This window comes from Passer domesticus, chromosome 2, assembly GCF_036417665.1.
Source record: "Passer domesticus isolate bPasDom1 chromosome 2, bPasDom1.hap1, whole genome shotgun sequence".
NCBI lineage: Eukaryota > Metazoa > Chordata > Aves > Passeriformes > Passeridae > Passer > Passer domesticus.
The window spans coordinates 25476878-25501546 of record NC_087475.1 but is presented as its reverse complement, the minus strand read 5'-3'; the positions used below and the strand labels follow the sequence as shown (position 1 = coordinate 25501546).

The 24669-nt window shown below is 41.1% G+C and overlaps 1 protein-coding gene across 4 annotated transcripts in view; it reads right to left on the bottom strand.

Annotated features, from left to right (window-relative positions):
* COL4A2 (collagen type IV alpha 2 chain) overlaps window positions 1-24669 on the bottom strand; it is a 137757-nt gene that overhangs the window by 2678 nt on the left and 110410 nt on the right. For all 4 annotated transcript variants that reach the window (XM_064407786.1, XM_064407789.1, XM_064407788.1 and 1 more), the window contains 20 exons: window positions 21054-21161; window positions 19670-19891; window positions 17344-17505; window positions 16691-16861; window positions 15416-15559; window positions 14014-14139; window positions 13488-13669; window positions 11989-12052; window positions 11531-11605; window positions 10824-10931; window positions 9787-9894; window positions 8458-8529; window positions 7961-8086; window positions 6506-6622; window positions 4998-5159; window positions 4795-4893; window positions 3903-4049; window positions 3188-3304; window positions 2103-2294; window positions 1537-1823 (listed from right to left, as the gene is read on the bottom strand). In XM_064407786.1, the coding sequence (XP_064263856.1) occupies window positions 1537-1823; window positions 2103-2294; window positions 3188-3304; window positions 3903-4049; window positions 4795-4893; window positions 4998-5159; window positions 6506-6622; window positions 7961-8086; window positions 8458-8529; window positions 9787-9894; window positions 10824-10931; window positions 11531-11605; window positions 11989-12052; window positions 13488-13669; window positions 14014-14139; window positions 15416-15559; window positions 16691-16861; window positions 17344-17505; window positions 19670-19891; window positions 21054-21161 (2789 nt within the window). The remainder of the gene's footprint in view (window positions 1-1536; window positions 1824-2102; window positions 2295-3187; window positions 3305-3902; window positions 4050-4794; window positions 4894-4997; window positions 5160-6505; window positions 6623-7960; window positions 8087-8457; window positions 8530-9786; window positions 9895-10823; window positions 10932-11530; window positions 11606-11988; window positions 12053-13487; window positions 13670-14013; window positions 14140-15415; window positions 15560-16690; window positions 16862-17343; window positions 17506-19669; window positions 19892-21053; window positions 21162-24669) is intronic.

The following is a 24669-nucleotide window of genomic DNA, read 5'->3' as shown; positions in this document are numbered from 1 at the left end:
TATAGGATGTGTGATAGTGGAGTGTCCTTGCTACTTGAAATCTTACTGACTTCTCTGGCTGTTTGGGCAGAGTCTGTGCAGACTGAGGATTGCCCCTTACTCAGGGGAAGGAGGTAACAAATTTAAGCCAAGGAATTAAAACACATTGTACTCTGAGAAAACCACAAGTGTGCTCTACGTCTTCCACATTTGCCTGAGAAGCAAAAATGCATACACCAAACACTTCATTTGCTCCACAAGCTAGCTGGGAAAAGGGGAATTTTTCTCACAGTGTGTACCACAGTGCTGACAGACTTTGTTCTGGCAAAGAGTTCTTGCTAAGGTGACAACTTTGCACTTAACAATGCTCAGTGTTTACATGGGCTTTGCAAATATTTAATTAATTCTTGGCATTCTTGTGAAGGAACTATGAGATTGGTATCAGGGCTTTTTATAGAAGCAAAAGAAAGGTCAAACACAGGGATGGTAAAAAATCTGACCTACTCTCAAAATGTAGGGATTTTTTTTTCTGTACCTAATTTTGGATTTGCCTGTGTCTTATTTTCTGAAAAATTTAAGTTTTTGACTTTTGACATACAAATGGTTTGTGGGTAAGATTGACTATTGTTGTTTTATGATGTCTTCTGCCACAGAAATCTTGTTTCTTTTCCAATACTGTTTACTTCAGGATTCAGCCCAGTCTTCAGAAAGTTAACATGGGCATGCTGCTGCAGGTTTTGACTCTCGTGTTCATCAAGCAAGTCGGAAAAATGAGCATATGTCAGACCATTCACTGACATTTTAGATACTCTTTACCATGCTAAGCCCTCTGGGGCTCATATGATCCCTCTGTACAGTCTTGCAAAAAAACAGTCAGACCCTTCAGTAGGTCTTCTGCTGCACACCCAGCACTAAGTTTTTCTGTAACATTTAATTTCCTAGTTATAAGATCACAAGATTGAAGAGTTCATGTAAACCGTGGGATGTACAGCTCAGCTCTTATTGCCAACAACACTGAAATTTAATTTTTAAAACAACCAGAGCCTGTCTCTCTTTCCAGAGTAAGTGAAAGACTTTGGCTTCAAAATCTTTGACCGAACACCAATGATTTTTAAACTTTGAAATGAAGGAAAAAAGCATGTTGTTGCTTGGAAAAAAAACATGTTGTTGCTTTTCCTTTTTTCCCCCCTAGATCAGCTTCTTAGTAGTGATGTATGTAAATAACTCCAAATCTTTAGCTGTGAAAATGCTTTGTGTGCTCCTGTTGCACCTCAGTGTAATTTTATTTCTTAAGTCACAGCTGCCCCTTTTTTCTGAAGTGCTATTTTGTATATAAAGTAAGGTCTCCAGATGCTACTCTGACAAGAGACAATTTTCTGAAATTCACAGAAATCTTCCTCTTCTGCTTCCTAGAAATTACTTTTGTAGTTCCCTGTTTCCCCAGTAAGATGCATGGTTTTGGTCTTGCTGCCTCTGAAGCAGAGCAGCCTTACTAGTACCAAACACTCAAATTTAAAACCCATTGCTGCACAAAACGTGACACTGGAGAGCCAATACCATAAGGAAGGAATATCCGATCCACAGACTGCGCCAGCCTTCAGGGCAGTGAGGAATAGAAGCTTCTTGGCTGTGGACAGCAATTGCCACAGCTGGGGCCTCACAGACCGAGCAGCGACTGATGTATGGCTTAATGTCTTCTTCTGCCACAGGCATCATTGGAAGAGGTGCTGTAGTTGAGAGCCAGTAGGATTTATCATTTCGACTTGCATAGTAACAAATATCCCCAGGGTTACAGTAGAGGAATGGCATGGTGCTGAAGCGAGACAAACATGAGCCAGCCAGCCCTGTTAAAAAAGAAGAGAAAGGCAATAATTGTCAGAGAAGTCAATGCACACTTCCAGTTTCCTGCTCTTTCCCAAGTACCTGCCAGGAAATGGTGGTCCAGAATGTTTTGCTGGCTTTACTGGTTCCCTCAAACAACACTAATGACTTGCAGGAGCTCTCTCAGGGGCACTCCATGAAGACATGTAGTTTCTATATTCTCACTTTGGTGCTTCCTAAGCCTCTTTGTTGTAGTCCCAGCTTTTGGAATCCAGGCTGCTGCCAGCAGTATTTGTACATACCTAGATCCTGGTTGTGTGCTTTCTCTTGTCCTTCAAAATACAGTAGGCTGTATCCACTCCAGAGTTTGTTCATGCCAACTGGGCACATTGGCTCTTGGTCGGACTGGCTGTGCTTCACCAGCAGGTAGCCCATGCTGACACTGCGGCCCGGCATGCCTGGGGGGCCCGGGCTGCCCGGCCGGCCTGGCTGACCTAGAGGGGAGCAGAAGAGAAAGAGTCCAGCTGAGCTTGTGCTCCCACAAATGATCTGGTGCTAACTGATTTTCCAGCTAAGCTGCTGACAAACAGCTTGATGGCATGAGGCCTTTTCTTTATGGCAAGTTATTGTTAGAAGAGCTGCAGTTCTAGGATTATAACAGTTGCTTTTGAAGTAGATTGGTACTGGATCAGGCTCCACAGTTTCTAAGATTAAGTATTTCACACCAGAACTAGGGAAAGTCATAAATAAAGTTCTGATGAATTTAAGCATACTTGGTACAACAGAGATGAGCAGATTTTTCCTTTAAAATATTTTCTTAGTCCAAGATTAACCAGTGGTTGTTGGACTTCTTGCATTTGACTCATACACTTGAAACTATGCTCTGGAAATACCTTTTTCTTTGTGTGCTTAGCTAACTAAGATAGTAATAGTTCTGCTTTTTGATTTGATAAGGACACAGGTATTTCCTTTACAAATACATTCCCTTAAACTTCATCTATCCAAGTTTCACCTACCCAGCCATTCATCTCCATGAATGTAACTGTTAGTTAAACACTAGGCTGAAAATACTTGAAGAGAATAAATATACTCAGAGTGAAACAAACTCATGAGTAGACTGATATCTACAGCTATCAAAGTTTATTCTAAAAATATTGCTCTATGATAGCTGTTAACATTTAATTTGTCCCTTGTGAAGTATCTATGAAGACAGAAACTTTCCTCCCGTCCCTTTCCTTCCCCTCCTCCACCTTCCTTTTGCTCCCTGCCCCTCCTCTTGCCCCCTCCTTTCTCTCCTCTCATTTCCATCCAGTGAAGTAGTAACTGCAGAACAATTAAGTGCAGAGAAATGGGAAAGAGAAAAAAAGTGCTGTGTGATATCTCTTACCTTCAAATCCCACCGGACCCTGAAATCCCATTCCTCCTTGTTCCCCTCTGGAGCCAGGAGGAGCTGGAATGCCACCCCTGCCCTGGAGTCCTGGCTCTCCTGGTGAGCCTCTGAAACCTTACACAACAATGGTTGTAAGCACAGTGACTGCAGACATATCAACACGCCCATCCCACTTTGTTAACATGTGCTCTACTTGTGTTTGTTTGGTCCTGTCTGCTGGGTTTGCACTGAAGGTGAGACCCTATGGTACTTGCTCGGGCAAAAAGCACCAAGTTCATTGGAAAGGCTTGCTGGGGTCAAGACTACATGAGTCCCACAACCTTGATCCTTCACTCTGGGCACCACTTATCTCTGATGAGGCTCATGGCAAAAGGTGCAGTGCATCAGCTCTACATGTCACCAATGCTATGTTATTCCCCGAGCATTCCCACAAGGATGTGCACTTTTCCACCAGAGATATTCAGTCTTGATGTGCGTGAGATCCATATCTGATGTTGCTTTGGCTTTGTGAGTGTTGCCAAGGTTATTTCCTGTTTTGCTTATGTTCTGAATGCTAGGAGGAGGAAGAAAGCTGAAGCCTCAGCTTTGGAAGACTAAAAATTGACTCTCCTTTCTGGATTACAGACTTTAAAGTAGAAGAGCATCAAATCAGTGTTCTGGTAGCCTCAGTCTGCTAAGGGAACAGCTTTCAGTCTAAATGTGTGATTCCTACCTGGATCTCCTGGTGGGCCCTGAGGTCCCATATCTCCTGGGCTTCCCTGAGGTCCTATATTTCCACGGGGACCTGGTGAACCTTGCTCAGCAACCAGCCTTGGAGGAAGAGGGGGCAGCCCAGGAGAGCCTGGAGGTCCCTGGAAGCCTGTCATTAGAAGCAAGATGAGATAGTTTGATTTAAAAAAAACCCCAACCACCCTATATTTTTTCCTTAATGTACTTTAATCCAGACACATGTTGCTCTTACTTGGCTGCATATGCATGAGAGGTCTATGGTCTGCAACTCACCAGTTTGGATATAGCAGCTTTATTATATTGGGGAAATATGTGTGGGTATGGGGTGCCCAAGATGAGACAATCTCCAAGTATGAGATCATCTCCAAAAGACTCTCTTCACCTGGACTGTACATAGATAAGCAAAAGGAAATTAATGATGCTACTGCTTCCTCATTTATGACACAGGAAGCTGGGAAGTTCCCTCCAAATAGCTGCAGCTCTCTGAGGTGCAGCACCATCTTTTGGTGGGCTTCAAGAGACACAAATACATGATTATACAAATGGAGTGATGGATTTTAAAGCTCTCTTTAAATATTCAGTATGTCTAATCTGGAGGATTAATTTAGACAATAAATCCTTTTTATTAACCACAAAAGTGGCTCTGATTTTGGAGTTGGCACCTCATACAAGTCAACTTCATTAAGCCAAAACATTGACTACTCATGTTAAATTCAGGATCTGCCCGCTGTAATTCCCCAGGATTCACAGTCATGCAGGTTGAAGGATTCTGGAGGTCGAACCTCCTGCTCAAAGCAGGGCCAGTTGGATCAGCTCTGTGGAGCTGCAGATGAGTGGTTTCAAAAGGAGTCACCCATCTGACTGCACACACTTACCCGTTACTCCTCTGTCTCCCTTGGGTCCGATGGGCCCCAGATCACCTGGAAATCCTACTGTGCCCATAAAGCCAATGACACCTTGTTCACCCCTAGGACCTTTAATGCAAAATGACAAGTGAGTGCAAAGTCATGGTGTTAAAGCTGCCGTAGCACAGAAGGCTCCCCTGCTTCCCGCCACAATCAGCATTTCCCATCCTTACCTTTTGGTCCAGGGAATCCGGGCAGGCCAGGTCTTCCTGATAATCCAGGATCACCTCTACTTCCTTTTGGGCCAATTTCTCCAGTCCTACCTGTTTCTCCACTTTCTCCTTTGCTTCCTGGTGGAGCAGGTACTCCAGGCTGCCCTTGTGGTCCTGGATAGCCTATTTAGAGGACATATAGATTGTAATCTGTTTATACTTAACACCTGGGCACAGAGGAAAGTAACAGAACTATCTAATCATATCCCATCAGGTTCTAGTTCCTTAATTTAAGCAGGAGACAGACTTATTCAGCACTTCTGATGTCAGGCTGGCAGCAGTGGCAGAGGAATTAGAGTATGAAGCTCCCACAAAACAGTGTTATCTCAAGCAAGATTTCAGTAGAAATACGGTCCCTGCTGAGATACAGCCTTCCGTGAACTCTTCCTTCACTAGCAAATGCCCCACTTCCCTAGGTGTTTCCTTGCTTCATCCTAAATTATCCAAGTAGCTGAAGAGAAATCAGAGAGCAGCAAGTATCTGACTCAAAGCCAAGGACTTACTGTTCTGTGTATCTTAGTGCTTCAGTTGAACATCTGGAAACAAATAAGTACTTCATGCTGTCTTGGGAATTATGGGAACAGATCCTTTTTCTAGAATTTCATATTGCCTGAAGCTAAACCTGGCAGGTTTCTCTTCACTTACCTCTGCTGCTTACAAGACATTTGGACCTTTTTTTTGTGAGGAGAGAATAACCCTTACTATGTAGGGTTTTGAGGGGGCATCTCTTGTGCTGCCTTTTGAAGCTGGATCACATGAGGATAGGATTGCAAGATGCATGTGGCAACGTAAGAGTGAGCCACACTTGTCTCACCATTTTGGCTGGGATATGGTGTTCCTGTTTCCACTCTCCTGACTGCTTGGAGAGTTGGAATCAGTATGCAGAGTCAGACCAACTAACATCCTCTTTAAACTTGGAAGCCTAGGTATTTTGTTGGTTTTCAGCTGGTTTGTCTATTCTAAGTTTTTGCTGAGTTTACACAAAAATTTCCATCCATCATATAAAGATGTTAGTGGAACAACTTCTGCTACAAGCTCTTCATAGTGGCACTGCAGTTTGAAATTATTGTGCAGTCCAATAAGCAACAGGAATTTTTAAGAAGGAAGAGCTAATACTTTCCAGTGTGACTTAGCTTGCATGGTCATTTCACATGGGAGAACTTTGTAAATGACTAAGACTACTTAATAGACTTGCAAGTCTGTCACAGACCTCAGATTTTAGAGTAGTAGATTAGCATAATGCTTCTGGAAGTTGTCAAGAGAATTCTGGATTATTTAATCTGTTATTTGCATGAAGATCAGACCCTTCCATGAGGACAACCTGGAGGAACTGCCTTTTGCTTTCAAGAGGTCTGTCTCTATTATCTGATCTACCATGAGTTCTGTCCAACAATTTTAGTGCTGTATTTAATAGCAGCTGCTTTACTGAATCAAGACAGAAATAACGATAACTCTGCTGCATGAATTACCTGGCACTCCATCTAGACCTGGGGAGCCTTTATCACCAGGATATCCTGATATATTTGAAATCCCAGGAGGCCCTGGGAATCCTTCCTGCCCAGGAATACCAAAGGGTCCTGGGACTCCTGAAGGGAAGAAAAGAAATAATTAATACTGCAAGGAGAATGCATATTTGCAATTCAAATGACTCACCTTAGACTAAAGAGTAGGATTTTCAAAACAGAAAACACCTGCAGTTCCCACTGATTTTTGTTTTATTTTTTCAGATGATACTGTGGAAGGTTTTTTTATTTTTTTTTAAACAACGAAATACTAGTCCTCTGCCAAAGCTCTCTAGGTAGCTAATCACATTTCACTGTGTTGAATACTAATAATCTTGTGTCTGCCAGGTAAAATATTATTTCAAGATAGGAAGTACTCAAAATATCCTAGGTATACTGAAGCAGACAGGAAATCAGCTTTGTTCTTCTGTGCCTGCAGGGTCAGGGCTGATAATTAGCATTATTTGGTGTGAGTTAAAACCAAAAGTTCAAATCCAAGAAGTTCTCTAGAGATGAAGAATTGTTAAGTGGTCAAAAATCTGCCCTACCAATAACAGATTATTCTTTTAAGTACATTGAAGTTGTTAGGAAGTTGACCTTCTGTTTATAATTGTGACAAATAAAAATGAATGAAGTAAGCTGTTTTTTTAAATGCTTGATAATAAATCTCTGAATGGTGTTTGAGATGGCATAGCATGTTAGTAACAATAAAGTGTAACACAAAAGAATATGTATGAGCCATTGAACCAAGCAGGCAAAGGCAGTAAGGTTTTATCTCAGTCAGTCCTTAATCCTTTCAGAGCCAAAATATTGGAAAAAATTTGAAAAACAAATCCACAAAAAAAAAAAGTAATTAGTTTATTTGTTCATAACTTAAGTCTGGTGGCTTCTTGATGGATGAAAACCAGGTGGTGACCCATTCTGAGATGAGCAGAGTCTGTTACAGCACAGAGGGCTGGAGCTTACTCTGCACAAGGGAGAGATGGCACCAGCAAAGCACTGTGTATGGGAACAGAGCCCCCGAGGTGCCAGCAGGACCATCACACTCTGAGAGACAGTGAGGCTTTCAGGAGAAAGGTAAATATGGACAGGTTTGCAACAAAAAGAGAGAGGGTCTCTTTTTGTAACTGGAACTTGATTAAGAACATTTGGGGAGCTGATGGCTGAGAGCAGCCTCTGGCATTTGCAGCTTGCTGAGCCCAGTGGGTGCTCCAAGATGGGGAAGCACCCAGGCTGTGCAGCACTGGGGAACACACACTGCTGCTCCTGAGCTGCAGCACGGACTCCCAGCAGTGACCTTCCCAGCTTCAGGAGTTCAGGAGTTCACCTGTTCACCTGTCTACACCATAGTGTATTTTGTGACATCTCTAACACCCACAGATGAAACAAGTAACAGTGGATCCCATTCTCTGGAATACAGACCTGGAACACCTCTCTCTCCCTTCTGGCCTGGAGGTCCTTGGCTGCCTTCTACTCTGCTTGGCTCTCCTGCTTCTCCTTTGTCACCCACGGCACCTGGGAAACCTGCAGAGCCGTACCCATCCGGACCTGTTGAGTTCAGAATAAGGAGGAAAGCTGAAATGTTTCTGCATATAACAATGCATGCTGAAGTACATGTATAGAGCATGTGGATTTATAAAATACATGAGTCCATAATGGCTCGTTGAAAAAAAGGCTCATAATGAGAAAAAAGGCCTTGAAGTTTTAACTTTATCTGAGGAAAGAAATAATGATTTGAAGTTGTGTTCTAATCCACCATATAGTGTATGAGTTGTTTTCCAGAGCCCACAATAATGTAGCACATTACAAAGCTTTGGAGGACACAGTTTAGAAAGCTGCATTAGAGAGATCTCACTGACCAAACTTGAAGAGAACACAATGTTGTGCCTGTGAACAGGCAGAGTAACAGCCTCACGTACCTGGTGATCCTGGTAAGCCCTTAGTGCCTGGTAAACCATGCAGTCCACTGATTCCTCTGAAGCCAGGCTGGCCTGTTTTAAAATTATATTCATGATTATCATAATACTTTCTATTATTCTGTATATATTCCTGGGCAAAAAAAAATTCATATGCTTGAATAAATGCTATTCTATGTTAAAATATGATGTATTATATGCAAATGAATTAATTACCATAAGTTTATTATGAAATACACCACGCTATGGTTTTGTGATTGGCAAATTTTGTTATTATCCAATAAACTCATTACTCCAGAGATATTTTTAAAAAGATCTCTGGTCCATCTGGCAGCATGTCATTAGTTCCAGTCTTGCTGCCATAGTTTTTTTAATACCCACTTTGTTTTCCAAAATCCTCAAGCCAAGACAATTATGACATAATTGTAGACTCTAAATGTGGTTATAATAAATCTGTCTTCAGGAGTAACTCATTCTGTGTCATTTAAAAATAAAAAAAAAAAACCTCTAAAAAAAGTCTGATAGTTATCATTACTAATGTTATAGGTAAAATTTATTCCATCTATGTGTACCTGTCAAAGTGGTAAGTATGATGTTAAAGCTAGACAATGGCCAGAGCTCTGGAGGACTATCTAGTCTCAGAAAAATAAGTGTCTGTCTGTCTGTCTCTCTTCACTGTCTACAAAAGCAGTCTTCATAGCTGTATTTGAGGCAGATTCAGATAGAAGAATCTTACTAAAAGATTTCTGGCTGAAAGGTAGAAAAAAATCTGCTGCCTTAATATATTAAGGAATTAAGTGGCAACCATTGAGATTCTGTATCCTGTGATACAAACAGCTTAATTTTAAACTATCACCTGCATTTTCATAGCACAATTCTGTCTAAGCCAAAACTAATTTATTCTTGAAACCAGATATTGAATCAGTTAACAATTTTTGGTGATGATGCAGGACAAATATGTTGCTTGCTATCTAATGCCACATTAAAATAGTCTCATATTGTATATTACTACCCTTGCTGCATGTTTAATAATTTTTTATTGTTTTTTTTTTCTTCCTAGCTGTCATGAAAAATGAAAATGTTTCTTGAAAACTGCTTTCCTAGTTGAAGAAGTCATCAACAGTTAAAATGAGCTGAAAAGACACCAGAAGCCATAAATCAGCAACCACATCTCATTGTTAATGAACTTGGATTTTGTGAGGAACAAATATTTTAGTACAGAAAACTCTGCCACTCTGAACTGCAAAACTCCCCTTTCTTCTTCTTCACCCCAAAAGAACATTTGCAAGTGCTCACACGGAAATGGTTGAATAGCTGAAGCTGTACAAATACCTGCTTGTCCTGGTAAGCCAGGCCAGCCAGGAGCTCCCTTTTGACCTGTAAGTCCAGGAGTCCCAGGGTTTCCTTGCTGCCCTGGGGGGCCAACCAGTCCTGGCAAACCTGTGTGACAACAATGAATCATTGCTCATGAGCATCCTTAAAACCAACAGCCAAAACACAGACTTGTGCTACTTGCATTCTCCCAGGCAGCAAAAGGAAGACTTTCCCTTCCTGATATCATTGTATGACACTGCACTGCTCATCCAAGTGGAAGAAAAGCAAAGAGAGAACAGGTAGGAGAGACAAAGTATAAAAGAACAGCTCAGGTTTCTGACAACTTTAGAAAGACAGCAGGCTCCTCCTAATAAAATAACTTGATTTCTGTTGCCAGTTACAACAAGTGATTTTATTTCTGTGCATGTCACTTTCCCCTTCTTCTGCACTTGTTTTGCTTTTCCCACTGAAAAGTTGATCAGACAAGAAATGTTTCCCAGTGAGGCACTCGTTGAAGCTCTTCCAGTCTTGGCTGGAGTTTCTAAGCCCTCTAATGAGAAGAAGTGTGGAGCAACTGTTCTGAAAGAGCATTCCACGATCCTCCTGCAACAGGACATGTTCTTAAGCCCTGAGTGTGTGATGCAGCCACAGCCGAACCTGACTTGGCTTCTCTTGTACAGCTGACCCATGAGCCTGGCTCAAAGGCTCTGTAAATGTGTCCTGGGAGATACTGACTTCATTTATGGCAGAAAAGGTCATTGAAAAGCCTACTCCTTGTAGTATTGAGACATTAGAATACCTGAGTATGCCAGCAATACAACACTTTGACTGGACACATGGTTACTATAGAAAAGGAAAAACTGGTATCAAGCACAAGTTTTTGCAATTTCCTCTTAAATTCTGCTGTGAGTTCCACATCCTTGTCACTGCTCCTCACCAATTTACAGAATGATTAATATATTAAAAACTTAATTACTTTCTTCTGATGGAAAGAGTATTTTTCTTTTTCCTCTTAAACAATGTTATTCTTTGGAGAGTTAAAAAGAATATTTTACCTTCCTGTCCCACAGAGCCAGGGACACCCTGTGTACCCTTGAGGCCTTCAATGCCAGGGAAACCAGGATCACCACCTTCTCCTTTTGGTCCCACACCTCCTCTTATGCCTGGAAAACCACAAAACCAGTATGCTCTTTTAATATTCTTTTAAGCAAACAAGCGTAACATGAACTTGGCTACTGAATGGGTCCTGGTCTTGCCACATAAAGACATTCTTCTAGTCAGGGTGCTTACATAATCTGGGAGCATGAACAGTCCTCTGGCCAAATAATCATTAAACTTGTTTTTAAAAGTGCCCCCTAAATTATGTGGAATATGACACTGATGTTCAAGTGCCTGCATGTACAGGGAAATCTAACATACTACCTAACAACTCAATCCAAAATCTACAAGACTTTGCTATCCCACCTTCTATAATCATGGCCTGATAATGGTCCTTTTGTCATCAACAGCAAAACAAATTATATAGAAATGTTTACTGGAGTTGCCAGTGATGATGTTTACTGCTATAATGGTACTTTCAGTTGAAGAGGTAAATGTAGCACATATTAATTTCAATAAAGAAAAGATGAACCTTTCCAGGAGCTGTCATGACAGCACAGGTTCCAGAGCCATCTAAAGCCCATGGAAAGCTCCCCCTCCTTTCCTCTGGGAACTTTGGTATGTGAAAAGAAATACATTCAGAGAGCAACTACGAAATTAATACCTGTTAAGCCTGGCACACCAACTTCCCCTTTAAGGCCTGGCATTCCTGGTAAGTTTATAGTATCTCCCCGATCACCTATTTCAAACAAAAATGAACACATGAGTGTAAGGCTTTAATTTAAACATTATTTCCTGTTGTTTCGAAGGAATTGCAACTTCACAGGCAAAATTTTGCAACTATTATCTTTATAGAATAAGAGAGAAGTAAATTAAAGACAGCAAAAAAAGTGTCTGGAACAGCTTTCCTCCTTGCCACAGATGGATTTATCCATGGACAGCATCTCTTGCATGAAATTAACAGCATTAACCTTTTTAGAGTCTTCCACACCTACAACAGCATTCTGTAAGACTGTAGAAAGACTCTTTGAGATTGAAGACACACTGAGATCCCTCAGAACTTAATGTCAAGTATTTGATGGGTGAGGAATACAGAGTGCTCAGATAAAGGAACAAACTCACCTATTTCTCCATGTGAGCCAGGAGTACCAAAATGGCCTGAAATTCCTGGAATGCCCTTTTCACCCTATCATATGATTGAAAAAAGGCATCAGTTAGTGAAGACGAGAATTTATTCAACCTTCCAAGAGGCTGACTTTGGAAATACTAAAAAAAGGCTATTAAAAGTACCACTTTTGAGTTTCTGTAGTACTTTATAGGGTAACTTGGCAGCAGTCAGTTAATCTAAATCAGTACCAACTAGGGACAAGTTATGTTTGCAAAGGCTTAACTTTAAAATTGAGGACATCCCATTATGCATATATAGCAGTGAGTCCTTGTGCTGGTTTTGGCTGGAGTTATTTTTTTTCACAGTAGCCAGTACAGGATTATGTTTTGGATTTATGCTGGAAACACTGTTGATAAAACAGGGATGTTTTCATTCCTACTGAACTGCACTTACGCCACGTGAGGACATTTTTTGCTTGTCACCCCACCCTGCCAGTGAGCAGTCTGGGGGTGAGCAAGGATTTGGAAGGGGACACAGCTGGCACAGCTGATCCCAACTGACACAATGGATATCCCACACTCTGTGGCCTCATCCTCAGCATGCAACGCAGGGGGGATGATGGACTGGGGGGTAACAATGCTTGGGGTTTGGCTGGGCATCAGCCAGTTGGTGGTGGGCAATAGTTTTCATTTGTATCACTTGTCTTTCTTGGGTTTTATTTATAATTGTTATATTATTATTACTACTACTGCTACTATTATTATTTATTGTTATTGTAGTTTATTTCAATTATAAAACTGTTCTTATCCACAAGTTCTCTCACTTTTACCCTTCTAGTTCTCTTCTCCCCATCCTGCTGGGGGGAAAGCGACCGGGTGGGGCTTAGATTCTGGCTGAGGTTAAACCATAACAGTCCTGCAGTCCTTGGTTAAAAAAAATATCTTACTGAAACCTAAAGGCAAAGAGAACCTCAGAAAGGAACATAGTTTTTGTCTCTCTGAAATAAATGATGTCTATGAGTCTACTGTCAGGCCTTTTCTAAGTGTTTATTTCTTCCAGTGTAACTTATTTTGAAGCCAGAGTGAATTACAATGAATTACCCTCTAGAAGCTAAGATTCTTAGGCTCTTTTACTGTTAGGTGACACTGAGTAACTTTTGGCAGTGGTACCATTAAGTTCTGGGACAAAGAGAAAAATAAGCCCAACACTGAGAATAATTTTTACCAGCAGCTGTGGCAACGGGATCAAAGATCTAGAAGGAACCATCTGGGTCCTCACTGGCAAAATGCCGGCATATGGAATTTGGATGTCTCACAATGAGAAAAGAAATTACTCTGCCTAATGAATGTTGGAGGGAGCAAGCGAAAGTATTTGATCTCTTTCATTCAATGCTTATGGAATTTTATCTTTGCACTGCTGCTGTTCGGCAAAATTTCAAGGGGTGAATGCCACTTCCTGAGAAGCTGAATGCCAGCACAAGGACGCCCTTATTCCCCCATGTGCATGAACTCACTCTGACTCCCGTGGTGCCAGGGAAGCCTCTGATGCCAGGAGAACCAGCAGGACCAGGATACCCTTTCACACCTGTCAGCCCTTTCGCGCCGATGTCTCCTTTCACACCAGCCACGTAGCTGGGATGCCCAGGGGACCCTGGGGTTCCTGTCTTTCCAGGAAGGCCTGGCATTCCCTTGCTACCTGCAGGCAGGGAAGAAGAAAAATAAATAAGGGAAGACTGACATGCAGGCTTGTGTGTAAGAAGTTTTCCTGTTACTGGCCTTCTTAAAACATGGCACCACAATGTGCTGTACAAGGCAACACACACACACACACACACACATACACACACACACACACATCATCCCTCAAAGCTTTCACTCTGTGAAAGGTATCCAGGAGCTCAGTTTCTGCTGTCAGAGACCTTGCTGTGGAGGCTGCAGCCAAGTGGTACAATGAGCAGGGAATATTTAATATGGTAGCTGAGAAAAAGCACTGAATGATAGTTCTGAATGTGCTTGCCTTATTTTGTTGTGACCACTGACCTTTTAAGCCAAATAATCCCTTCGTGCCCCTTTCTCCAGCATCTCCTTTTTCACCTTTAACTTCCATCATCATGCTGGGCATGAGCTTTGGAGGTTCTCCTGGGGGGCCTTGATCCCCACGGTCACCTAAAGAGTAAAAAGCCCAACCACATTACAAAATGCTAGTCAGCAGCATGGTCAGAAAAAGTGAACAGAAGAGTGAACTAGGAAAAAGGAATGACTTTGCACAAGCTACAGCAAATCCACTTGCAGGAAAAAGTAACCTGTGTCAATACAACATGGCAATGGAAGAGTCATGCTTAAGAAAACATGAAAACTGAGTTAAACTTTTGTACATACAAACCTGGGTGTTGGACCCAGACTCCTCTGTGACAGATAATTTATCTCTCAGCAGATCAGTTAGAAATCATACCAAAAAAGCCCCAAAATCATGGCTTATAAAAACCCCCAAAAAACTCATTGGAGAAAGCACAGGAAAGTAGTTTAGTTCTAGTGCAAAGGAAATTCTCAATCAAAAAGCCTTGGGCAAAAGAATGTGTTTGGATTTGTTAGCAGTTATAGTGTTCATTTTCTTGACTTTATGGTTACTGGTGATATCAGTAAATAATGTCCAGAAGAAGGGACCCATATAGACTCTAAGAGTGTCTTTAGTTCTTTGTGGGGTGCAGAGACAGGCCAGTAACCCAGACTTGTCTCCTATGACTATGCAATGTCTCATATTTCTTTGCTAAGAAGTGTATTTGCACTTCTCTTCATAGGGGCTGTTTTCACACATGCCTTTTGCTGAGACTGTTGCTGGGATCACTGTTCTGCAACCTCTGAATTGCAGACACTTTTAAAAAATACCAGTCTCAGGGTCCCTAGAAAGAACATTTTGGTCTTGTGGCAAAACATTTATTTAAAGGTAATTGTGTGTAATCAAAAGAGACCAAGTTACAGTTTTCATTTCACCAACAATAATACCAGCTGAATGTTTGTGACTTTTAAGTTTTTAATACTTTTTGTGACTTTTAACTACTTAATTTTAGCTACTTAATTGTCTGTTTTTCTGAATATTTAACTGTCTTTAGAGTGCAACTGGAGAAAAATCTAAATATTCTTCCCCAGACATTTTCCACTTCTTGGGAAAATGCTCTCTTCTGCACATGTCCAGGGGTGCCACTATCTGAGTTCAGATGAGTAGCAAGATGTTTGTCTCCAGCCTTAAGTGTGTAAAGAACTAACCTTTCCCTGAGTCTAAAATCCAGGCCTCTTGGTCAGAGGCCCATGTGTGAAATAGGTGGAGGAATGTCTGAGCTAAATTTAACATGTGAAAAATGTGTCTTCTTCGTCGTTGTGTCCTTGCAAAATAGTTCTGCAGATGTGAAGAGCAAACACACTAGTACCACCCATTAGCAAATACCTTTGAAGCCACGTGCACCCTGTGAGCCTTTATCTCCCCGAGCCCCAAGTGGGCCAAATTCTCCTTTGATTCCCTTGATGCCTGGTCTTCCTTTTAGGCCTGTCATGCCTTTGAAACCATCAATGCCAGGTGAACCTCTCGAGCCTTTAAGAAAGAAGGGGAAGAGAACTGTTACTTCACTCAGATTTTTGCAAACTAAGTAAACATGAACCAGCAACACACAACTAAAATGGTATGAAAACATCAGTGCAGAAGTACCTATTTTTGGGTGCCTTGATGCCCACAGCAATCTGTGCCTCTGGAGCAGTCACCCAAGCTCTCTAAGAGGTAGCAGAACTCCTGAGGTGATGTGCTCTCAGGAGTACATGAACCTGCCTCAACTGGCCAAGAAGAGGTGTTGTGGAGATGACCAGAACTTACTGCATTCTTCTGAGAGATCAGTACAACCCCTCTCCTAGAGATGGGCTCGAGACAGGCACCTAGTTCCACATAAGGTTTGTAGTCAGCCTGGTCTACATGTAGAGATACAAATCATGGGTCTAGGACTGGCTGGTCCTTTCTCACCAAAAATTCCCTTACTTCTCTTTTCTAAACAAGAGAAGGCTGTGTTACATGAATAATGCTAACAAACAGATTTTAATTTCTCTCAAATGAGAGCTGATCAGTACTCCAGAACTAGTCTTGTCCTGTCTTTCCAACTGATGGAATTGTACCATGCATTTTTAAGTATGCTTTGTGCTTAGCTTGGCTTCACATGGAGTTGAACCCTGTTGAAACTCCCTGTGTGGTGTAGGCAATGTGCATTACACGTGTTTTCTTGTGGCTGGTAGGTGAGAATCTCACCTTCTCAACATAACATTAGTGTCCTAAAGTCACCATTGAGGTCTTGTGTCTGGCATTGCTCAGTTCACAGCTCCCAGCTTTAAAAAACTTTGAAACTAATGTTTGGGGAAACATCTCTTAAATTTCACTGAGGACCAACGGGACTAGAACAAGGGTAAGACTTTTAGAGAGAAAACAGTAAATACTGTATAATTTTTAAAATGAGAAATAAAACAGCCCTTGCTCTTCTAAATAGGGCTGCATATCACAAGCTAGCACTGTGCCAAGCTCAACACAGGAGAAAACAGGCAGTGATTTTGGAATATGTTAGGTACATTACCCTAATTCTACTGTTTTAAGTAGAGGGAGACCAGCAGAGAATATGTCTGGTTCATGTCTGCACAGAAAAGCTTTAATCAAATACTGCTTTCAAAGTAGCAGTCCAGAACTCACCTTTATCTCCTGGAAAGCCATCCATTCCACTTATGCCAGGTGGACCAGTCACACCACGTATACCTGGCAGTCCCGTGTGACCCATGTCACCTTTGTCACCAGACAGACCCTTCAGGCCCACGGGGCCAGGAAAGCCTTGCTCACCATCTTCTCCCCTAGCACCAGGTGGACCTGTTGTGTAAACATGAGAACAGGGAGAGTAAAAAAGGTTTGGACACAGATGATGATTTCATACAAGGTACCTCAAGAGGGAGAAAACTGCTGTCCTACCAACTTCATATTGAAGGAGGGAAATTAGGATTTTTTCATCAAAGAATTGCAGAAATGATTGTAAAGATAAAGTAGCTCATCAACATGAACTAGCCTCGCTATCAGTTTGGTTCCACACCCACTTGCAACAGGACCTTCCCCTCCTCTTTAATTTGAGAACTAAGCCCCTTTTCCATAAGCCTACACTCATTTGGTGGCTTCCTTTTTCCAGTCTGCCAGCAGCCAGCTCTGACCTGACTTAGTAGGTGGCTACAGAAAGAAAAGCAGCAGCTCTGCCTGTGAAGATCATCCCCAAACTTGACTGTCTGCTGTGGAAACCTTACAGTTGCCCTGCCACAGAGGAATGTGGCAAGAGGAATGACAGGGCTCCGTTACTTCCTCACCGAGAGGTCCCTGGGAGCCAGGGCCACCATCTGGCCCACGGTTTCCTGGTGGACCTGGGAATCCATGCGTTCCTGGTGTTCCTGGTAATCCCATCAAACCAGGGAGACCTTGTGGCCCAGGATCTCCTTTGGGACCTGGCAAACCTGGGCTACCATCCGCTCCTAAAAGAACAAAATTATGCATTAGAGAGCATCATATGTAGAGAACATGTTTATATATTTCTTCTGTGTACACCCTAGGCTTCCAGGGTGTGTTTTTCCTTTGAAAATTCAGTGAGAACAGAACAAAAAAATTAAAGGACTGGTCTTTAGATTTAAAATAATTACCAGCAATTATTGATGTTACCAGCAATTATCTCAATATTTGCATCAGATAGGTTGATTGACTCTTTCAAATGAATGGTAACGATTTGGCACCATGTAGATATACATGCATGTCTCTTTTCAGTTTTAATCCAAATATTTCTATTTTAATCCCAATAATTCTGTTATTCCTGATCTCCCTGTCACATATATCTTAGTAAGAACTGAATCAAGCAGCTGACTGAACCACTGAAATAATGCTGTGCATTTTTTTTCTAAAGTTTGATGTGCAGGCAAAGTAACATTTAAGACAGATGGTAGGATGTGTGTTATTGTTTAGAAATTTTCATGTAAGGTTGTTACAAGGCATTTCTGTAAGACTGATACAAATTCCTAAGCAAAAAGACTCAAATTTCAACTTCATGCACAGGTTGAAATATTATGACTCTACCATAAACAAGTAAAGAGGGTTTTAAGTTTTAAAAGATAATGCCTGCTTTTCATTCAGCTTGGAGAAGCAGCAGCATACAAATAGTACATGGCATTTAAAATCCAGGTTAAGTAGATCTCCTTCTCTTTCTTCAGGTTTTACATCAGTGTAGGTCCATTGGCTTGACTGTAGTTAAATGAGCTTTATAACTGTGGTCACTTAAAGTGGGTTTTCTCAACAACAGCACACAGGCTTTAGTTTGCTATTCTAAGTGAAGTAGCAGAGGTGGTATAAAGGAATCCTTAGTCATTTAATGTAAAATTTAAAAAAATCATACTTGTAGAAAAATTCACATGCTATCTGGAGCCATTCTGTCAGAACTGTAAAATAAATCAAGAACAGACAAACTAGTAATGCTTTTGATTTTCACAGTATTTTTAACTAGTGAAAACTTAGTTCTACAAAAATGTCACACCATATTTTTTGTTTTCAAACAAAATTTGATTTCATCCCCTTTTCAGAGGTGTTAGTGATGTTTTCTGTCTTTTCTCAAACTTGTTAAGGGCCACAGAGCTGCTTTCATCCTTTTCCTTCACTCTGGGGCTCTATCTCTAGTGAAACTGGCTCTCCTCACTTCAAATCACTCTGAGAAGATGATGCTCTTCTTTATTTAATTTAATAAAAAATCAGGAGAAGGATATCTAAAACTAGTTTCTGTGATAAACCTTGCTTCGAGCTAGTCATACAATTACTACTCCTTTCTCAGTTCCACACAGGAGAAGGGGGTAATCAGAAGTCCTAAATTTAATCATGGGTCCAAATGCAATTGATACTGTGTATCAGGGTATGATAAATTCCCACATGTGCTTTTGAAATCCCTTCACAGAGTTCAGAATGTGAAAAAATCAGATTTTGTTGAGAAAATCTATTTTCTGCAGGGATTTTAGGGTGTTTTTTATGGCCTGGGAAATAACAAACTAAAATGAACACCCTGAAGTTTAAATAAGTATATAATATTATCTTTTTCTTATTTGTAAGTGCCCAAAGACTGACAAGGTAAAATAGCTTATTAGTGGTTACCTAACTCTATGTCCTCTTAGCTAGAATTTACAAATTCAGCACTACTGGAATGTGCTGATCAGCAAAGCCATCAGCAATACCCAGACATTTTTGGTGTGGGAAAAAAATCTCAGTATTATTGCTGTATGTAAGTGAAAAGTCAGGATAATAGCGACGCCACCATTCCCTTAAATCCAGTGAAAAAAAATAGCAGTACATCTGAAAGTGACAAAGACGAGCAAAGTCTGGTTCTCTGCTATCCTCCTGAAGATGATTTCATGTAGAGCAGTGTGAAGGACAGCTGAACATAAGCAATGGATCTCCAGAAAGTGGTCAGAGGAGCCAGGCATGTTGGCAACAGCTGACACAGAAGTGGAAAGAATGGGAGATCATCAGGCACTGGGAATTGATAGTGGTCATCAGTACCTCTGATGCATCCTAACATGGTCTCTTCCTACTCTCCCATCCCTACAATTTGGCTGCATTTGTATCACACTCTTAGGCAAAACATTCTTTATTAGAAGAAGCTGTTACCTCTAATTCCTGGTACTCCTTGGTCTCCTGGTGCACCTTTCAGCCCTGGGAAGCCAGGGAGGCCGACATCCCCTCGGGACCCTGCTGCTGCTCCAAACACGTCACCAGGAAGGCCCTTTGGTCCTGGTGCTCCTGGAGCTCCAGATTTTCCTGTAAGGCCTGGGTGTCCCTGCAGTCCAGGCAGCCCATTTGGGCCTCTGTCTCCCCTGGGTCCAGTAAAACCTATAAATAAAACAGGGAGTAGGCATCACAGAGTTCACTACAAATGCTGGAGTTCAAATCCTAGATATACCAACATGACGTCCCCATCACCACAAATGACAAGGTAAAGGCTTCTTGTGGACTGGAAAACTGGAGCTGGACTGAAAGTTAAGCCCAAGCACTGGTGAAAGATAGCATGGAAAACTGCAGGGGATTGCTCCCTGTGGCCTGAGCCATATGGGAGCCCTAATTTAGCACTCAGTGGAGCTTATCAGGGGAGACAGAGGTTCGTGGTCCTGCCCCATGCTGCACAGAGCCATGTTGTGTGATGCATCCCTTGATGCATCAGGATGCACCAGGACATGCACCAGCTCTTCTTTTGCTTTCTCTGTTGCTACTGTAGAGGTTGTAGATGAGTCCAGAGAATGCTGTCAGGCCATGTGCTACTTGAGGGCAAAGCACCACCTGGCACTGGATTTGGGAAACTTTGCAGCACTTCAGAATCTGCGAGGACTTAGGACTTTGATAAATCAGATCTCTCAAAAAAATTTCCAGAGAGCTCATAAATTAAGTTGCATCAATGGTTTCTGTAATGGGGTACAGAAAAAAAACCCAAACAACTCATTACCCATTTCTCTGACCAAATAAATTTGGTCAGCCACAGGGAAGTGGTAGTTTCTGGAAGTAATTCCTGGACTGATTGATGATTTGTGAACATACATGTCCACTGCAGCTTACATGTGCATGCCACTGAATGAATCACATGTGCAGTGGCACTCACACAGGCTCATTTATACTAATGCAGAAAATAATTAAATGGAAGTACTAATACTATTATTTTCTTCCTTTCTTCATCATCATTATGAGTGAAATGTACTTGGAATCTCAAATATCTTCTTATTGAATTTCTTTATAAGAATTCAATTAATTTTTACCATCACATTTATAATTTTGAACAATAAAGCAGATTGTAAAAGGTTGGCATCTATGAAATTTTTCATCATTAAGGAAGTTGCAAGAAATACTTCTGGATTTCAAAAGTAATATTTTTGTCTAATGGCTTATTGATTCAATGTAGAAGGGAAGATAAGTGAAAATGTACCTAGAATCAAGTATATATGTTTATGTGACTTCAGTAAAAAGGTCAAATGTATATAAAGAATGACCAATTATTCCAAGATACCTGGAGGACCTGGGAATCCTTCCCGACCTGGATCACCTCGTGAACCATTTAGCCCTGGGAAACCCATTGGACCTGGATCACCTGGGAATCCTCTTGCACCTTTTGCACCTATATTATATAGAAGAAAGTACAAAAGTGTGATTGGAACAAACAAAACAGAAATGTTCATATAATGTAAAGAAAGGTAGCAGTAAGTATCGTCATGATGTGTTTCTGGATGCAAAGATGAAACCTTTAAAAAATAATTAATGGGGCTATACAGTAGCTCTTTAGAAGTATTCAAGATCCCAAAACATGGACCAAAAATCTAGCTTAAGTGCTTTTACAAACATGGATTAACCTGACTTAAAGACTAATGATAGGGTAAAGATAATTAGTTTCACTTTTGGAGCTTTTCAGTATTTTGTAAATTAACGCTTTTAGATTAAGGTCAAAAGGCAATGTCAAAAAAGAATGTTCACAGAAATGGGCACAGATGAGATGCTGTAGGAGGAGAAAAATTTTCCCTTCCCTGCTCAACTGGTCACAGAACAAGAGCAGACTGGCTTAGATAACCAAGAAGCAGAAATGTAAGGCTAAAGGTTAGATCTAATAATCCCTCAAAATGAATACAAATTAACTAGCCTACTTACTATATTTGTAACATTACCAGTCTAGAGATTTCCTAGTAAAAGAAAGGATGTGCCCTGAAAAAAAAAAAAAAAAGTATGTGCCAGTTCTTCAGGCACTGACCTCTTGTTCATACTGATTTTTCTCCTGACAGCTAAAATGATACCTCTTTTCCTTGTGATACAGTATTTGACATTTCAGTAAGGGCAAATATTACTGTTTTTTAACATCTCAAAACCTGCTAGCATTTTGTAGGATTCCTTTGTTATGTTTCAAAAATTATATATTTTTTTCCATGCAATAGTTTTATTACATGAGTCTCGTTAATGCACTGTATTACAAGACCAAGATTTTTGGTAAAGTTCTTTGAAAATAATTCCTGGGGAATGCTTTGTTCCACTATGCTCCCCAGCACTTTGAACTTCATAAGTTCCCAGCTCAGGCTTGAAGGTCAACAACATACTTCAACATTTAAAATGTTGTTGCTTAGCATCACCATGAATTACAACTCATTTATTCATTACTGAAAGCAAGTTTCTCTCCATCCTTAACTATGACAAACCAAGGGAAATCTCACTTGGATTTTGATACTTTCTTCCACTTTAGTTTTCTGAAATTTATATTATTTAACCATGATTATTTGTAGTTTTAACTATCATTTGTGAAGGGGAGCAGGAAACATTTAAAAAAATGAGATATAAGGTGCACATGCAGCCAATGCAGTGTGCACAGTATTTCACTGTGCTGTACAGGACTCTTCAGTGCTGTACAGGACTATTTTTTCTCTCCCTTATATAAAAAGTAACTTCTCAGAAAGAAATCAAAAAGAAAATCTTAGGCTTTCAGGTCTCAGTGAAAAACTCCCATGTGCCTCTTACCCAAATGGCATCTAGGTCTTGTTTCCCATCTGCAATAACTGGCTTTCATTAATTCTGTTCAGTATAGCACTAATTAAAAAGCCATGTAAAAGAAAGAAGGTGCAGAGGGAGAATACATCCACTGCTTACCACATATTTCAGTAAGTCAATATGTGATGTTAGCTGGTGATAACATGTTGTACCAAACAACAGAGCAAAAAAAGTTTTTATTTTGGCAACGTAATGTTTGGTTTGAAAATATTTTAGTTGTTTGAGACAGAAAACAGCCAAAAATTTTTATTCAACAGCAGTTGTGTAGACCTTGGGACTCCTGAATAGCCAAGAATGTTTGTGTGTGTTGCCAGGAATTTCAAAGGAACACAAGGACATGAGGGTGGCAGCCTATAAAGACAACTCCTTGCTTGATACACCATATGCCAGTAGCACCTAGGACTCCAAGAGACTTGATTGTCTGCAGAGGAGCTCCATGCTGGCTGGACAGAAGGTGGGAAATCTTGTGGACAAACCACATCACTCTAAGCAGACAATGGAAATGGAGTAAAGGAGGTGTTGGTGCTCGTGTTGGTCTGACGAATGTGGGCTGGAATGATGCTCCAGACAACTTAATTGAAACAACTATGGCAAAAGGAAGCAGTGAAAATGTGTTCTTTTCCTCCCAGGCTTCTGATTCCAGAACTGCCTCTGGAACTGATTGAAAGGCAGCTATGAACAAAGTTCTGCACTGGGCTCTGCAAGGGGCCCTTCCCAGGTTTTGGAGAGTGAGGATGAAAAACAAGTCTTAAAAAAACAAGTCTTAAAATTACTGAAGCATGTAAGCTAACAAAGGCAGAGAAAGATCTGTTAAAGAGCTAACCAAGAATACAAAATGTAAAACACATGGAACAGCATCACTTGTGTTACAGCAGTCTTACAGCTGGGAGTGAAATCTGACTGTACTCACTGAAAGAAAAACCTTCAAGCTCATATGAATGAAAGAATAAACAAATCATATCCAGAAAAAACTACAAATATTGCAAAGAAAACAAGAAGCCATGATCCTAGTAACAAACTTGGGCATTAAGACTAAGGAAACACAGATAATCTTTCAACAGAGATAAAATTTTTCCTTTTAAGATGCATTAATCTGTGATAAATCAATTAATCAATCCATGTATGAAACCTTGTGCTGAAAAAAAAGAGCTTGCCCTTAAAATTTATATGCCAGATCTCTAAACTTGGCTAAAGCACAGGGGCACAGAAACACATGCATCAAGAATCTCCCAAAATCTGAAGGACCCAGCTACATTTTTTGTCAGTGTCTTTACAGCTGGTGATGAGAAGGATTTATTGAAAAACAGTTTTATTGCTTAGGCTGGGAGTACATAAGTTTATAGGAACTATCAGTGCTGGTCAGACATTCTCTCTTCAAGGTCAGTCATTAATGACCACACAACACACCCTGCCCATGAGTCTCAATTCCATCTCACACAGTCCCTCAGGCTCTGTCCTCACCTTCTCTTCCTCTTGGAAGGAGATGTGTCACTGTTGAGTCAGGAACAGGGGTGAGGTGACATATAGACTCTAGGTCTCAGAAGGCTATTCAGAGTTTATTACAAATCCCTTCTTTTATACGCTGTTCCGATATGGGTGGACCTGATTGGTCATTTAATCAACACCCCGTCACACCATCGGCTAATTAAGAAGACACTCTTTGGTAAACATCTTATGAGAAAACAACTGTTCAAAACATCAGTTGCAAGATTGTTTTAATTCTTTCTCTCAGCCTTCTCAAAACTCCCCAGAACAATTCCTGGGAAAGTTTACCTGGCTTCTCTCTCTCTGACTAAACTGTCACATCCACAGGTCCCCCTTTTTTGTTTAAAGGAGAAGGGGGCATTTATAATCCCCTTCAGGGCCCTTTGCAGGAAGGAGAACAAACACAGCTCAGAGCTGGGGAAGCCTCAGTGGTGGGGAGGCCCAGGATGACCAGATGGCCCCTGTGGGCTAGGAGGGACCAGCACTGCAAGGCAGGTGTGCGTGGCTACAGACAGAATGGCCGTGTTGTGTCAGACAGCCTGGCCCAGACACCGAGCAGCACCACCGATTTTGGGCTCACACTTGCTGAAGGCACTCTGTATGTAACTTGAAGA